Genomic DNA, 16,863 nt, shown 5'->3' on the forward strand with positions numbered 1-16,863 from the left:
CCCCCATTGCCTGGTGATCGTGTTCTTCCCCTTTTCCTTCTACACAGCCCCATGGGCGCAGCCAACACGCCCTCTCTGTCTTAAGACCACATAGCTAGGCACTGCGCTGCGAATAGCAGAACAGCAGAGTGAGACCTGGCGCCCACTCGTTGGTCCAGAGCCCTGCGACACACACCACACACTCAAGGACAACCGGAAGCCTAACGAACTTTGTCCTTTGTCGCTCACTCGCTCACTCAAGTCACTCCTACACACACACACACACCCTCTCTCCCTCCTTCGACTTAAACCTGCTTGCTTTGTGTACGCGAGCAGCGGTCTCACGAGGCTCTCCTTTTGTTCCCATCTTGGATACCGCTCAGCGACGGCGAGGACGGTGATGATGATGATGTGCTAACCGTCAAACCCTACCGTCACTTATCCATAATTCAGACCAACTCTTTTTTCCCTCCTTTCAACCTCAAAGTTTCAGAGGCACAAACAAACTCTTTGTCCGCGCGTCATCCTCGTCGCTCTCCTTCATTTATTCTAATCACTCATTTGTTCTCATTGTGACATCTGTGCGAGACACGACCCCACCTCGTCTCATCCAAAACAATTGTGCTGCCTGGGAAACGGGTAGCCTTGATCTCAGAACTGAGAGAAACTGCAAAAGGGCGAAGCTCGGCCTTAGACGGTTGAGCTAGTCATATCATCGACAAGAGGATTGCCCCCATTGAGGGACGGGTCTTCGTTGCTCAGAGCTGATTCATCGCCAACAGTTGTCCTGGCTCAGGATTTCTCACGATCATCTCGGCACCGAATCTCTTTAGAGCAGTAGAAGAAGTCCTTTTCTGAAGTCCTTGGATTTCAATTCTTCAAGATGATCTGGCCAAGAGCTGGTCCTGTCCGAAGGCAGGATCCTGGCTCTTCCAGCACACTACCCCCTATGATTACTGAAGCGCCAACCGCAGTTCCTACTACCGGAGATGTCCTAGTAGTAGCCACCGATCCCGTCAAGCCCACAACATTCCATACCACTTCAGCCCCGTCTGTAACGCAAACTCCACAGTCATCGCAGGCACCGACGTCACAGACAAGTTCCGGGGATGGTGGCGGAGGTCTGACCATGGCCACAAAGGCCGGCATCATTATGGGAACCTTGGGAGGAATACTGGTGATTTTTGTGTTAGTTTGGCTCATCTACAGTGCCAGGAAGAAGGTAGTGGAGAGGAGACGGAGACAGCTTGAAGATGATGAAAAGATCAACGGTCCCTTCTCCGACAGTGCTGCTATTCGCACTCCGGCCACGGCCCCGAGGCTCAGCCTGCGTCCTGTCACTCAGTTCCTGCCGAGCTTCAACACGACGAGCCACACGGAGACAACGGCCAGCCGCGGCATTGCCTTGACCCTAAATCCCGTGGCATCCCCGTCACCAACTACCTCCCTCTCGCCTCTCGCGCGTCCCACTGGCGCCAGCGCTTGGGAACGCCCGACCATCGACTCGATCCAAAGCGCACCCGACGCCTACCGCCACAAGCGTACCGGCACCAACACCAGTCAGCATCCCAACAACCCCTTCAACGACTCGCAGCGCGTCCAAGACGAGCCCGTTAGCCCCATCAGCTCAGTCGGCTCGCTCGAGCAGCGCAACCGTCTTGCTGTGGGCACCGGCGCCGACGCTGTCTCGGCCCTCTCCGAGCCCGTCTCACCTATCGACGACTCCGATAACGAAAAGGATAACCGCATCGGCGTCGCGAAGACTACCCCAGGCAATGGTGCCGTCCCGTCTAGCGTCGGCCGTAGGACGTCTATGCGTAAGGACCTGCCTAAGCCACTTGATCTGACCAAGGCCGCGGCGTCGTCGTCGTCGTTGTCGTCGTCGCAGTTATATGCTGCTCAGCCCCCCAGCCCGGCGGGTACTGAATACAGCATGCAAAGCATTGCGCCGGGTCAGACACCCGTGCCAACGGCGGGTGCGGCTGCCATTGCTGCTGCTGGCGGGCCGCAGCACTCAACTGTGCATCGGGTGCAGCTTGATTTTAAACCAACATTGGAAGATGAGATGGAGTTGAAGGCTGGGCAGCTGGTGAGGCTGCTGCATGAGTATGACGATGGATGGGTATGTTATTTTTTTTTCTTTTTTTCTCCAGTAGTTCCGTTTGTTTGTTCCGCAAAAGCCATGGATTGGATACCTAACCATGACCCTCACAGGCCCTCGTCATCCGCCTCGACCGCTCCGAGCAGGGCGTCGTCCCGCGCACTTGCCTCTCCACTCGCCCCGTCAAGCCCCGTACCAACCCCAACAACAACCCCGGCGCCAGCCTGCGCGGCGGCCCCCCTGTCAACCCCTCCTATGGTCATAGGCACCAGAACTCCTTCAGCCGTCCCCGCTCTCCGCACTCGCCGGGGCTCCCGATACAGTCTAACACGAGTAGACCCTCCTCGCCTGCCGGGGGCTATGGAGGTCGTGGGGGCTATGGATACGGGCAGGGTGCTCCGCCAGGGCAGGCGTATTGATTGGGCGATAGACATAATCTAGAGTACTGGCATATTTTTTTTGTTCATATCTTACTTGGTGTTCTCATTCGTTTATCTTTTCCTCCTGAGGAATCAACATGGTTTCACTTCGATTCTACTGTTAGACAGGCAAGCTGGCGTTCAATGGGAGTGTTAGGGGTAAGGAGGAGCTACCAGGTTGAATGGATGGATGTACGGATGCTTAGTTGGTTGAATATTGAATGAGCGAGCCGATGTCTGTATGTTTGTATACCACTTATGGAAACTGGGAGGCTTTGGTGGGTTTATATGTCTGCTTGTATGTCTATTTTTGATATGCTCTGTAATGGCAGGGTCGGTCCTTAAAACCTGGGCCATCGCCGTTCGTAATGAGGTAGTGTGTATTTGTCATACCCTATACACGATCTATACCCTCAATGTCGTAAGCATCGATAGCCGGCTGGCTCATGCCACATGGAATGGTCAAGTTATGGACTTCCTGAGAGTTTCAAACAGCCTTGGGCGTCTCTCTTGTGCCGGATAGGTGATGGGTGCATAGCAATGCTTGCTTCGTTTCTGAGCTTTACAACCGAGGGTTTAAGTTAAGCAGAAAAAGTCCTTATGACAAGGTCACTATTCTCACACCCGGGACCCAAATATGTCGAAGTTCATGGAGAGCAGCAGCATACTGCACCTCTTCAACAAAGACCCTTGACAACTTGACAACAAGATGCGCCACGTGAATGTTTTTTGGTTGTTTCAATGCTAAAGGCATTGTGATTCATGTTCCAGGATGCGAAAGAGGTGAGCAATGATATCATTGGCATGATATTATTTACATTAACTGTTAGAGACCAGGGGCCCTATGATTAAGCTCCAGATAAGATCTTTTGATTGGTACAGCTAAGCTTTTTTTTTAGCTAGCAGGGTTAGGGTTCAGACTGCCTTCTGGAATCTTCCCGATTTGACAAATTCCATTGGGCGAACCTCCTTGTTGACGGCAACAGATATCAGATTTGCGCGCTTCACAGTGGAGTGCCCCACCCTGGCTTGGGGCCCACGCTCCGTCATCCCACTTGGACCTAGCAGCTCTCCTCTTGCTTGGGAGCAGGCTCCCGTAGCCTGAAGGAAGTTGGTGATGTCCACAAGAGTTGCTCACGCAACCACTTAGTTTGCCATAGGCTTCAGTGTTGGCCTTCATGCCTCTCTCTTTTTGGTCCTTGTAGTATTTTCTTGTGACTACCTCCCTATGTTCTAGCAACTTGTTACATCGCACTTCTTGTCTTTTTTCTTTCACTTTCTTTCTGCAGGTCCATCACGAATATTATCAGCTTCCGGGATCCGGCATCGGCAACTATTTCGCTTGCGCTAGTACTGCAAAATCATCCTAACCGTCTCGACAACCTGAAGTTAGCTTCGAGAATAACTTAACTGCGCCATTGCTTGTAACCCTGCAGTCATCTATCAACCAGTCTACCTACCTAGCGCGATAATGCTCTGACGGTCCACCAATGGATATGGCAAAGTCATTACAACTCAAGGAGGAAGGCAACCGTCGCTTCCAGGCGGGCGACTATGTCAAGGCCGAAGCCCTCTACTCCCAAGCGTACGTCCCTTTTTGTTACAGCTCCCTCAACAGACAATCCAGGAGTAAGGTTAACTAACAATGCTGACTCGACGAGCGCAGCCTCATTGTCGATCCCACCAACCCAACGCTTTATACCAATCGTGCCATGGCACGCTTGCGCCTGGCACAATGGGACAATGCCATCGCCGACTGCAACGAGTGCCTGCGACTGTCGCCCGACAGCATGAAGGCACATTACAACCTGTCCCAGGCCCATCTGGCCCTGCGCGCATACGACGACGCCCTGAAACATGCCCTTCGCGCTCACGAGCTCTGCGTCAAGCAAGCCGATAAATCACTGGCCACAATAACAAACCACGTTCTCAAGTGTAAAAAGGAGCGCTGGGAGGCCATGGAGAAGAAGCGTCTACGAGAAATAAGCGGGCTAGAAGGAGAGGTTATGGCTGTCTTACAAAGGGAACGGGACCGTCTCTTGCAAGACGAGTCGCTCACCGAGATTCAGCGTAAGGAGCTGGAAGATGAGTGGCAGTCCAAGCTGGAGAGGATGCGGGAGGTCTTCGAGAGGGCGCGCCCTAAGGAGGAGAAGAAGCGAGTGGTGCCAGACTGGGCCATTGATGACATCAGTTTCTGTGTCATGGTCGACCCGGTAATAGTGAGTATTATCATCGCACATTTGCTGCGTTCCGGCGTGCTTGATAAGCAGGCGTTTGCATGGCAGACCATAAGAGAGGAATTGTGGCGTATATCTGACATGACCCCTTGCGACAGACTAAAACAGGCAAGTCCTACGAGCGCGCATCCATCGTCGAGCACCTGCGCCGCACTCAGACCGATCCCCTCACTAGGGAGCCTCTATATATCTCTGACCTGCGGCCTAATTTGGATCTTAAGCAAGCCTGCGAGGAGTTCCTCGCTGAGAATGGATGGGCCGCTGACTGGTAGACTCGGATCCCAAAAATCTTGGTGTTTGCCCCTTGGCTGTGGACAACAAACTGTTCTTAAACACCATACCTATTTGGTGATTTACTTTTGCATTCATAAGCGTGGCGTTCGGGATCTGATCCATGTTGGCTTTCTTTTTCTTGTCTTTTCTTTCTTTTTTTTGGGGGGGGGGTTTTACTTCCGGCTCCTCCTACCAGTCATGAGGACAATCTGGCCGTACAATGTAATGGGGAGATCTGGGATGATTGGGGGAAAAACAAATGATAACTTGTTGAATTAGCCCCTTAGCATACCCCCCCCCATCTGCAAACCAACCGGCCTAACCGACAGGCTAAAAATGACAAACTATCGCTTGACAAAGGAAACTGACAAACCATTTGCCAACCCAAATCTTAAGCAACAACATTACCGATCATCGCTATCGACCGTCTGTTGAACACCCTCTTGAACCTCCCGAATACTCCCTTCGGCCTCTGTGACGGTTGTGTCTGCTGTCTTGGTTTGCTTAGTGCGGACGTCTCTGGTACGGCCGCCTCTATTTGTTGAACTGCTACCCTGTTGTTGTCCTTGTCGTCTCCCCGGTATACTGCTGGAGGAAGACTGACACTCCTAATCTCGGACTCCTCCTGTCCCGGATTATTCTCCTGCGCCGCATCCTTCTTCCCTTGCCTTACCCCCGCTTCAGGTTCCTTCTCCTCTGCTGCTTTTGTATGCTCCTGATGTGGTTGATGCAGATGCATGAGGCTCTTCCTCTTTCCCTTGATCCCCTGGTCATCATTTGCCTTGTTCGTATTACGCCGACGCTTCTGTTCGATCACCTTCCGTACAATCGCCTCGAATGCTTCCTCCACATTCATCCCCGTCTTGGCACTGGCCTCGAAGAAGGGAACATGAGCTTGCAAGGCCTGGGCTAAGGCCTCTCCTTCTTTGCTGGTGACCTGTCGCTTGCTATTGGCATGTTGCGATTCCTCTTTTGTTGCTGATGGCCCGGCTTCGTAATGTAAATTTGGCTCAAGATCGGCGGTCGCTTCGGCGGCGTCGGAACTGAGCCAGCTTTCGAGAACTTCGTGGTGGGTATGACATTTGTGGCTGGACTGTTCGGCGGTGGTTTTGACTCGGAGAGCGGGACGCGCTGCTTTCTTGCCCTCGGCAGCACGCCACGAAGATGTTCGTGGCGGCTGGTCGGTACGGGAGTAGGAAGAGGTGTCGGAGAGAACGGAGCGAGTGCGATGCATCATTGCCCGGGACTCGCATTTTGTCGAGGTCGGGCTTAGAGGGGGGAAGCAGTTGTCATCGTCGTCTTCGTTTTGATCGCCAGTTTCCGAAGAGTCGACCTTCTTGTGTGCGACGCCGTTCTCCATACTCCCGTTGACTTCCAAATCAACATCACTTTTGTTTCCCACAACCGCGATGACGACCTCCTCCTCCTTAACGCCGTCATCATGCGCAGCCGCAGCCAAGCTAGCAACCCCAAACAAACTACTCCTCGACCGCTGAACAATCCCAGACTGTCTCCTCTTCTGCCGACTCCGATTTGTCGCAATCTCAGAATGCAACCCAGGAATCGCATCAAACGACTCGCGATTACCAACATCATAAATCAACATCACGGCATCATACTCTCCCTTGGCAATCACCTGCGCCCTGAGCTGCGGAACTCGCAGTCCAGGATCGTTGATCAGCTCGACCAGATACGTCTCGCTACGCCGGGTACTGCCATGCTGAGACTCGGTCGGGGACGTCGCCCAGCACGAGTCCTGCGAGATGGGCGTGTCGACGCTGTACTGGTCGCGCTCAAGGGCTCCGCAGCTGGACTGGAAGCGGCCCGGGTGGCTAGAGGAGCTGGTTGAGGGGGTGCGAGGGGACCGAAGGGAGGAGGTTTTGTCGAAACGGCCTGTTTCTGGAGAATCGTGAGGAGGGGTTGGGGTGCCTGTGCTGCCGAGCGGGGATGATGGACTGCGTGGTTCGTCGATGGGGTCCGGGGAGAGGGTGAGGAAGCGTCTGCTGTTGAGGGTTAAGGCTGGGTCGTACATAGGCGGATAGTTGAGGGTGGTAAACTGGTGTCTGTTAGCATCATGTCACTGCGCTCGTGTTAGGAGTCATAGTCGTGACAACTTACTCTGGATTCTAGGCAGTTCTTGCCCACTCCTGCTGCCCCAAGCATCAGGATCCTGATAGTTGGCTTCGTACTGCGGCGTCCCATCTTTGTCGAGGAGTCTCTTCAGATATTCACAAGGGTGTTGATGTCATTCCTGTCCATTTGACCCAAGTAAGTTGATGGAAACCTAGACTCCTCAGCTACCCAGAACGTGGGATCCGCCAAATAATATCTTCGCCTAGTCAAAGGACTTATCGAACAAAACGGTTGATGGCGTCAATGAAACTCCAGAGATGAAAACGAGACTTGAAGATGCACTCGGAAGCTGAAATGCCATGAAAACACGCCACTGGAGCTACTCGTGATCGATAAGCCACCCTGAGGACTGCATCGGTAAGGTCAACACGGAGAATCTATCCGGAGGGCTAGTCAGCGAGGTTGGGCGGAAACGAAAGGTCGGCAAGTCTGGGCAAGGCGTCTTTGGAATTGAGGTTAGGTATTTGGTACTCTGGGTGGGCATATGAGAGGTAGCAGCCTGTTTTGTTTGGTCCCAAGCCAGACCTGGCTTGATAACGCCTCTCCTTCTCGCTTCCCTTGGGCTGCTATCACTTCTCTCCATTTATCAAGCACGCTAGGACCGCAAATGCCGGCCCTGTTTATCGTCTTTCTTGCCTCCATCATTCTCGTATACCGCTCACCTAGACCTATAACACGGCCAGTACAGCCTAACCCTGGCAATGCGAGCTATCATGGTTGACATGGGGGACTAACAAGGCCAGCAGGCCCACTTCAACGGAAGGTTCCATGTGGGTGAAGGTTAAGGATTAGGTTAGGTTAGGTCGCTCTCAGATGCTCTGATGCCATCTTGGTTGGCTACACGTGCGGCATTGTGTACCGTCACGGGCTTTGCACGAACGACATAGTGGCTGGTCAAGTCTGGGGAAACAGGCTAAATCGGGGGGGCGTAGATGGCGTGAGTTGACACCTGCCCGCCCCGTCCACCCGGAACGGGTTTCTTAATATGGAAAGAGACTGGGGAAGCAAAGAGGGCAGCTGTAACCTCCACTGGGTTTGACAGTTGACATTTCGGGTGTTTTGTGGGTTCTCACCCCGAGGGCTTCAGTGCAGATGGAGAGTGGGTGTGGGAGAAAAGGAGGCGTCTCAACATCGGGGGGTGTTGCAGAATGGCGATCTTCAATCTCTGAGTGGACGCTAGGAGATGCCAAGCCGCGGGAAACTTGCCACGGCAGAGCTTCCCGTCTTGAGGTTGTGATCCCTTGCTGCCCGGAAGGCTTCTATCGGCATTCCATCCGTAGCAGGTCCGAAGAGCAGGGCTGGATTGCACCGGGCCCGGCCGAGAAAGCCCTTGGCGACTAGATATTTGTGTATAGGTTGCCATTTTCGAGGGTTCGGACGATGGAAAATCCTTGATACTTTTTCTCTCAAGAACGCCAATGCCTCGCAATGCTGCCAAGAGTAGCGTTCACTGCACACCAAGACGCTAGTTCAAGCTTTCGCGTTGCTTACATGAAACCAGAATCAAAGTTGGACCACCGTTTCACCCTTTGGCCATCAACAGGTAGCACAAACTATACGTCGTGCACTGCCGGAGGATTGCCTCCTAGAATCTGGGGAACGGCAACGGTACTGGTAGATCGTGGGTCAAGCTCAAGCTGGCGAGAATACGGAGCGCAGATGTAGAAGCCGGCCGTTGGATCACACAGCCCAGCCCAGGCCCTAAACCCTTATCCTGAGCAAGACAAATACCGTGTACTGTGCACACTGCGATGCCGATAACGGCACGCCCACGGATCGCAAACTGAGATTAGGACTGTGGCCGTGTCAGCCGGCAGTTGATTGCAAGCGAGTTGGGGAACAAGGCGGAGAACGGATGTTCAGACCGAAGATCCGAGAGACCCAACCCACGTTCGATTAGGTGTTCGATCTTGCCGTTCCGGCCCTAAACGGTGCTGGTTGGTCTCGGGGCTTAAAGAATGGTAGCGAAAGCTAAAAAGGCCGTCTCTAACGGCCAAGTGACCGCTGTGGGTCGTGTTCTCTGCCATCGATAGGCACGCAGTTGAGGCCGGAGGAGATTCTCCCTCCCCGGGGTCGCCGTAGTAGCATGATCTGTGCTCGGAGGAACCTAAAGACCCCAGACTGTCAATAAAGCGTCAGCCCAAGCAGCCTGTGTTGTGTAGATGACACCTAACGGGCTGTCCCCTGTCCAGCGTTCCATCCTACAGCACGCAATGACCAGGTCAGGCCATCCCGCATGAGCCGCTGGCCATGCAAGACGCTCAGGCGCTATCAAAAGCCCCACGGCATACGGCAAAACTCCAACGCGAGGTCCTGCATCTGGGAAGAAAGAGAAATGGGTCGTGGATCATATCACCTCTCATTTCCTGCTATTCCAATGTTGCCGCTCTTCAATTCTCTTTCAGCCCAATCATAGTATACAGTCTGGAATGCCGATGACAGCGATGCAAGGTAATGACTATTGCCCTCCCACACCATCTACGGCCAGCAACCAGCAACCCGCCCAGACCAGAGGGATTGAGTGACCCGAGAAACCGGCCCGAATGTGCGTTTCCTAACAAAATTTCCCTCCTTCCTTTCTGTATCCGTTCATGTATTACACTATGCAATTGGCCAGCCAATGTTGGAAGTGCTTGAGAAAGACATGTCTTGTACAAACATCATCATGCTTCGATGGGAAACGATCGCATAACCGAACCAGCAACTATCCAAGGAAACAATCATCAACAGGTCGTGCTTTAAAGCTCTTAGTTTTCATGATATATTGTGCATGGGGGTCGTAACAAGTTAGAGTGTGGGAGATCAGATGAACCCGGGGCCAGGTCCCTCGTGTCGCGGTTGTTGAGAGGGCCATTCGTCTTCATCGCTACTGCTCTCAATCTGGTTACGCCGGAACCGTCTCCGGTGCCTCTCGTAGGCCTCCAGCTCCTCTCGTTCCTTTTCCTTCTCATCCTTTTCACTGCCCTCGCCACGAGGAGGGCTCTGGCTATACCCATGGGTGATGCCGCGACCATAGCGTGTTTTTTTATCATCAATGTATTCCGTGGAGTCATCATCGTCGTCGTTGTATTCGTAGACCCGCACAGCGGGTACTCTCTTAGTGTTACCGTCGTTCTTGACGAGGCCGAGCATCTCCTCTTCCGTTGCACCCTTCAACTGTGGGCTCGAGTAGCCGCGAGGAGTCGCCCTGCCGCGGGCTGCAAACCACTGACCCGATTCCACGGCACCATCGCCGCCATGTTCATGCGCATGGAAGCGCTTGAACATATTTTGGAACGAAAACTGGCGCCTGCCTGACTGGCCGGGGGAGCCTGGTGGCAAGCGACCACTTCCAGCGTCACTCCCGCCAGACACGTTGCGGCTGCAGGCTCCAGCAGTCTGCACGCGACGTTTTGAATATGACAGACCCTGTCCGCTACCTTCGCCGTTGCCATCAGAATCATATTCTGGTATACTCGGTGGTTTGGCACCTGCGACAGCCACTGAGGTCAACTGGACCGGATGCATCGGGCTCTGCACCTTATGTGGGGCTTGTTCACGGAAATCGGGATGACCAGGCAGCAGGACGGAACGAGCTCGGCTGCGAATGCTGCCAACCAAGCTCGACAGGGCGGGCGAAACGGGCCGGTTCGCCTGTGCGAGCTCCTCTTCGGTCGGGAAACGCGACCAGCCCAAAGGCGGGTGAGGCGTCGGCGGTGCAAGATGGGTTGGTGTGGGAGACGGAGCTGTCATCGAGCGTGGACCGAACGTGGTCGTTCTCCGCCGCCGTATGCCATCCCATTCGTACTGAGGCGCGCCCGTCTCGCTGGGAGGTGCAAGGCTCTCCTGGAGCTTCTCCTCACGCAAACGTCTCAACTCTTCCAACTCCATCTTCTCCCTGGCTGCCGACAGCCTCCTGATGATGGCTGCAGTCCCACGAATGGCGTCAGCTTTGGGTTCTGTTTCGGGCTGTGCTTGCTCGGCAATAGTGTGAATCTGATCCAGATCACCGGAAAACACGGCAGCATCCGGGACATCCTTCGCGGACTTCGACAGTTGCAACAACACAACGCCAGAGCAAATGGTCAAGAAGCCGTTGACAACCGTAATGATGGATGTCGGGGTGCCCTTAAAGCCACGAAAGAGTATTGCTGAGCTGATTATCGTAGTGCTGGTAAAGTAAACATAGTACGTGGGCGTAACCATGGCCGCGTTAAATATGTTCAGCGCTTTCTGCAGTCAACTGTTTAGCGTTTTTGCTCTGACTTTCATTTGAGTCGACTCTTAGGCTTACATTCAGGTATACAATCTCGGTCAGGAGGGTTGCAATGACAAACACCAGCAGCACATAGAGAAACCACTGATTGAACTGAGGGGTCCCTTGGGCTTGGGCGATAATAGCAGCTCCCAGCCCCTGAGTCGCCACGACACTGAGGCCACCAATCCAACTGCAAATGGAAATATACACGAGCATGTTTTTGTTGCCGTACTTTGGACCCAGCCAAAGCGCCACGATGGCGGAACCAATGATCACAGTGCCGGCATACGAGAGGAAGAGCGGATGTATGACGAACTTTTGCATCTGTTGGATGTTTGCAACAGCAGAGGACTGTGGCGCATTCATAACGATAACGACCGAGCCGACAATGCACAAGAAGCACGCGACCTTGCCGATGACGCTCAGGCGCTCCTTCAAAAAGATGGCCGACAAAATGGTAGTGATGACGACTGAGAGCGCACCTAGAGGCGTGACCAAGATGGCATCAGTGAAGGCATAGGCGGCGAAATTGAGGCCTTCGCCGATGATCATCAAGATCATGCCGGCCCACCAGTAGAGATTCTTGAGGTATCCATATCCCTCGCCTGCGACTTCGTTGTATTTCTCGTTGGCCTTGAGCAAGCCAACCTTTTTCAGTACGAACGATGTCCCAATGAAGGCTCCTGAGCCAACAGCTAAGGCAATGCCAATTGCCTTGAAGATAGGCGGCCGCTCCTCTCCCGTGCTAACGCCGCCGGCACGGGTGACCAATTCGTGAACATGGCTGATGACCTGTGATGAAGTGTCCATGGCTGCTGGGCTTTGATGCGCCACAGGTTGGCGACAGCGCCAGTGTCGTCAATTGTCAAGGCGAATACCGTGTCGTACCTCGGGCGTTTTGTGTCTGAGAGGACGCCGAAAACCTGTGCCGTTGAGCGAGAAGAACGCCCGAGGATATGGATGTCGAAGTGATGAGTTTCGTGGCAAGCTGGATGATTGGCGGCATGAGCTGCGAATGGGCTACAGATGGGTTTTGCTGGCCTTTCTCTTCAGTACCGGTCAGTGGTGACGGATTACGACTAATGGCCGGTCCAGACTCTCAACTACCCCACAAATGATGAGAAACCAGTAAGTGGTCCGTAGGTGGAGCGGCTGGAGATGTCGAGGGGCGTTGGGTGTGTCTCGAGATCAGCTTCGGATGATGATGCACATGTCTTAGAGGTAGCCAGAGGAATAAGAGCAATCCTTGTTGCCTTCAGTACTTCTCCGATGTATCAGTCTGCGGTCTCGTGGCTCGCAGCAGCAGCTGAAGACCCTAAACTTTTAGGAGGGTGTGCTCGATAAGCGAACAAAGAGGAATGGTGTGATGGAGGATCCCTGTAGGTTTGGACCTGCACAGCACTCGATGGCCCGGTCGAGTTGTGAGACACCAGCGGTAGGAGGACGTCGGCGAGGTTGCGCGTGGGTTTTGGATGAGATTCATACGATCCCTGACGACTTCGCGCAAAATGGCCTGGACCCATTGCCGCACAGTGACAGCCCCACCGAAACAAGCGATAAGATAAGGAATGGGAGGCTGGGAAGGGAGAGACAGGATTCAGCCCAGTTCTCAGAAATTTTCGTAGCAATATCCAAACAATTGACAACTAAGGCCAGCGAATTTCTATAGATCAACGGAATATTCAGCACATAATCATGCATAAACTGAGCATAGAGACGACGAACATCTCCCGAAAGACGTTGGGCCCCTGTCCAAGGGGGCGTTTCTTGGCGGCGATCAGTCCCAGCAACCGCCCCGCTGACACAAAACCTTGGAGGGACCCTGTGGGATTTGGGTGGGTTTTTGCCGCTGGCACCAAACTGAAACAAGAGCCGGGATGGAGGAAAGCCAACTTTCGAAGTCCACGTTAACGGCCCGCCCGCACTTCCAAGTTGCAAATAATGCTGTCTTACAGAAGGAAAACGGGGCTGATGACCGAAAGATTTAAAAAAAATCAGTTTAACTTTTGAGTCGAATGAAGCTACCGATACCTAAGGGCTGTCCTTGATCTGTTCCGTTGCTTGCACGTACCTTTGTCTGCTGTTAAATCAACTACAACTCGACTACGGAATGGTGTTTGAAGTTCTAGACGCTTCAAGAAATTCCACCGGGAAATACTCACTGCCAGTTTGCAAATGACGATGATATTTCGTGCCCCAAGAGGCTTAGCGAAGTAGATGTGGGTATAAGAAGTCGATGAGGTCGTTTCCACGAAGCTAGCGGACGTCGACGTTAGGTTCTGGGATGCATGGCTGTCTACCTCTGATATTGCGTGCCATTCCCGAAAATTTTCAGATGTTGTCATGTTGCCATACCGTTGTTGAGCTGCTGCAAAATGATAGGTTCGCGGTAGCTTGTTTCGAGACGTGTACATCATCAGGGGGCAAAGGTTACCCGCCTTCAAGTTGGGGAACAGGAAGCTCCAGACAGTGTTAGGTAGTAGGTAGTTAGGGGTAAGTAGGCAATTTGCTGGCTTGCCGAACACCATCGCGTACACTCATGGTAGTACAAGCGTTTTACACATCGCTACTCTTCAGCGCCAGCAATGTCACATCTCTGGGCCACAGCTCACGGCGGTTATAACATCCCACAGCGTCGGAAGAGCAACCGAAACCCCTTTGTGTGTGGCTCGGATAAACTTCGCAACAGCGCCTGTGCCAGCATCAGACCACAAGCCAAGGTTACTGCGAAACACGGCATAACTGCACGTGCAAATGGTCCGAGATCGACATCTCGTGCCTGGTTAAAACCCATCTTGGACCCCTCACGGGTTTGGTTGATCGACATTTAGGGTCAGGTTTCGTCTAGAGTTTGACAATGGCTTATCGCACACCAGAAGCGGTCTATTTGTCTTCGCAAGGACTACCATGAGGGGACATGCCACCCATCGACCAGCACCAAAGCAAGTAAAAGAGCAGACAGCTTTCAAAAGGTTGGAGCTGAATCTTGCCAGCAAGAACGCAATCTCACACCTATGTACACAACGACAGGCTCTCTAGTGCCATCTTAACTGTGTTTCCGTAGCAATAGTGGTATCCCGCCCCCTAACCAGAACGCCGTGTATGATCGAAAAAGCAAACTGATGGCCTCCCAGAAAATGCCTAAACCTTTGATCGGATTTACTCACCCCGGCCGTCACCCTTCAAGCCTTGACCACCCAACCAGCGTTGACCATGAAATCAAAAATCCTGCCCCCCTTCTGGGAATCCAGACGGCAAATCTCCTTCGCCTGCTTCTTCTTCAGACTCCCATTACCCTTGACTGCCTCCTTAAGGATCTGCTCCTTGATCATAATGTACGGCTTCGGCTGGATCCGTAGAGTCTCGCAAAGCTTGATCTCCTCCGGCGTCAGCAGGTGAAGATCCGGCGCATTGTCCTGGGTAAGATTCATGGGCTGAACACCCGGCACCGGCGGAGGTACATATTTCGGCTTGGGCTGAGAAGTGCCGTTCGCGACAACAACACTACCGCCGTCAACGGTAAGTCTGTTGGCATCCGGACGGGGGAAGCCGTTAGCGTCGATGATCGGCTCCTTGTACCGGGCCGGTAATTCAGGAGCAACCAGAAGTGCGGCACCGCTTGGCGGCTCGGGCTGCTGCTGGTTCTTGCCGCGCTGCGACGTCGCCAGCCTCTCGCGGTCGAGGGAACCCATGGGCATAGACTTCTGAATGCGCAGGGCCTTCTCCTGCTCGTACTTTTCGCCGCTCTTGAGGTCACCGATGCGCATACTACGCCATTCCTGCAGCTGGGCGATAGCCTGACGAAGGTTAAGCTCATCGATAAGACCTTGGCAAAATTGCTCGAAGTCATGGCGGTTCATCATGCGCGCAAAGGGCTTCGCCTTGTTGAGAAGCTCGCGTTCTTCTCGTGATCGCTTTTTCTCCGCCTTGGTGTTCTCCCTGTACTCGAGCAGGTTGTGCTCGAAAATCACTTTCTTCCTCTCAACGCGCTGCGTGAGCCGGTTGTTGTAGATCTCCATCACCGTAAGCTTCAGCTCCATTTCGGGCTCCAGTTCGCCAGTACGCGGGTTGATGCCATCGCCGGGATCGAACGACATGAGCTGTACGGCCTCCTCTGCTTCGTTGCAGTACTCGGTTTCGAATTCCAAACGGCCGGGCATGTATCCCTGGATCTCGTGACAAGCTGGAATGCTAGCTGTCGGTTTCGTCTTGGGCTGAGGGGGGGGAGCATTCTTGGCAGCCTCTCGCCGTTCTTCGATCCTGCGTTTCTTACGAGCTTGGAACTCCTCTCGGGAGATCGAATTGGGTAATTCAAGATCGTACGGGCTGCAACGTTCCGGCAGGGGGAAGTTGGGTGACTCGATGTAGACTTTCAGATAATGGTCCCTAACCTCGTCCTTCGTCCGATAACCGCCAATGTGATCGGCAATGTCCGCCCATGATCCTAAGCCGTATATTTCAGCTCCTTCGAGGAGCAAGAGTTCCTCATCGGCACCCCAGTCTGGGTCAAAGATGGGAAAGGAGTTCTGCTCGATGACTCGGAACGAGTGTGTCGCGGGTTTGTGAGCATTGCTGGAAGATCCATTTGCGAAACACGGGACACAGAGGTCATAATCGTGACAGGCAGGGTCAGCGCACCGAATCCGGACCTGCCGGAAGCTGTGTTAGTGTGTTGGGCGCAATCGGGATCTTGAAGCTCCACTATTCGCTGGACAGGCATCATGCGCCGCACGTGGGACTCCTCCGAGAGGACGACACGCGGTCCCGACCGCGATGACAACATTGCTAAAAAGGGAACATCTGACGAGAGAAATCACTCACCGTTGATGTGATATCAACAGAGCAGACATCACAGATATATTTCACCCCACCTTCGCCGCTTCTGCCCGCAATCTTCTTGCGAATAACCCCCATGTTCGCGATAATGGAGGCCAACCAGACCTAGTGTCGCTGCTCCGCGTGGCCCGAGTATAGCCGAACCACCCTCTGGAGAATCCGGATAACCGGTTCTCGCAACTGTAACGTCGATTCCTGGATGATATTCGTTGTTGTTTTGATGGATTTCGTTGACAGACGTGGTCGATTTTGATGGAATCTTCGCTGTTCGAAGGCGCGTCGTCGGTTGCGGTTGAGGGCATCCCCGACATGTGCGATGCAAATGATCCACAATGCAGGGGGCCAATAAGCCAAGGCTGGGCAAGGAGGAAAAGTAAAGCTTGGCAGCCGAAGATCAGCCGATCAGGTTGGCCAATGCGTCCTATCCAACCCTAACCCTCAGTGAGTGTCCAGGGCAGGCGGAGGGGGCAGAGATGGGAGAATTGAGGGGCAGCTTCCTCCTTTAAGTCGTCAACGCAAAGCTCGCATATCAGTCACATTCTTTCGGCGCAACAATGGGAATCATTGAATATTGCGCAAGTAGATGATCTAATGTGTAACGTGAGACAAAATTTGCAATTTGAAGCCACAGGTCTGTTGTGCATGCTT

At 53.4% G+C, this 16,863-nt stretch overlaps 5 protein-coding genes across 5 annotated transcripts; 2 read left to right on the forward strand and 3 right to left on the reverse strand.

Annotated features, from left to right (window-relative positions):
• Positions 1 to 862: 862 nt before the first annotated feature.
• CTHT_0036190 (uncharacterized protein) lies at positions 863 to 2,499 on the forward strand (the record flags this gene model as incomplete). Its single annotated transcript, XM_006693985.1, has 2 exons — positions 863 to 2,101; positions 2,194 to 2,499. 2 exons carry the CDS (start codon positions 863 to 865, stop codon positions 2,497 to 2,499), a joined length of 1,545 nt encoding a protein of 514 aa, XP_006694048.1.
• A 1,496-nt stretch (positions 2,500 to 3,995) lies between these two features.
• Positions 3,996 to 5,008, forward strand: CTHT_0036200 (uncharacterized protein; the record flags this gene model as incomplete). The annotated part of the gene is made up of 3 exons (XM_006693986.1): positions 3,996 to 4,084; positions 4,166 to 4,718; positions 4,835 to 5,008. The coding sequence occupies 3 exons, from the start codon at positions 3,996 to 3,998 to the stop codon at positions 5,006 to 5,008; spliced, it is 816 nt and encodes a 271-aa protein (XP_006694049.1).
• A 392-nt stretch (positions 5,009 to 5,400) lies between these two features.
• CTHT_0036210 (uncharacterized protein) lies at positions 5,401 to 7,211 on the reverse strand (the record flags this gene model as incomplete). The annotated part of the gene is made up of 2 exons (XM_006693987.1): positions 5,401 to 7,065; positions 7,128 to 7,211. The coding sequence occupies 2 exons, from the start codon at positions 7,209 to 7,211 to the stop codon at positions 5,401 to 5,403; spliced, it is 1,749 nt and encodes a 582-aa protein (XP_006694050.1).
• Positions 7,212 to 9,944: 2,733 nt separating this feature from the next.
• CTHT_0036220 (uncharacterized protein) lies at positions 9,945 to 12,189 on the reverse strand (the record flags this gene model as incomplete). The annotated part of the gene is made up of 2 exons (XM_006693988.1): positions 9,945 to 11,354; positions 11,416 to 12,189. 2 exons carry the CDS (start codon positions 12,187 to 12,189, stop codon positions 9,945 to 9,947), a joined length of 2,184 nt encoding a protein of 727 aa, XP_006694051.1.
• A 2,372-nt stretch (positions 12,190 to 14,561) lies between these two features.
• On the reverse strand, positions 14,562 to 16,293 carry CTHT_0036230 (putative transcriptional protein; the record flags this gene model as incomplete). Its single annotated transcript, XM_006693989.1, has 2 exons — positions 14,562 to 16,028; positions 16,201 to 16,293. The coding sequence occupies 2 exons, from the start codon at positions 16,291 to 16,293 to the stop codon at positions 14,562 to 14,564; spliced, it is 1,560 nt and encodes a 519-aa protein (XP_006694052.1).
• Between the last annotated feature and the right edge of the window lie 570 nt (positions 16,294 to 16,863).

Source organism: Thermochaetoides thermophila (assembly GCF_000221225.1).
Source record: "Thermochaetoides thermophila DSM 1495 unplaced genomic scaffold scf7180000011816, whole genome shotgun sequence".
NCBI lineage: Eukaryota > Fungi > Ascomycota > Sordariomycetes > Sordariales > Chaetomiaceae > Thermochaetoides > Thermochaetoides thermophila.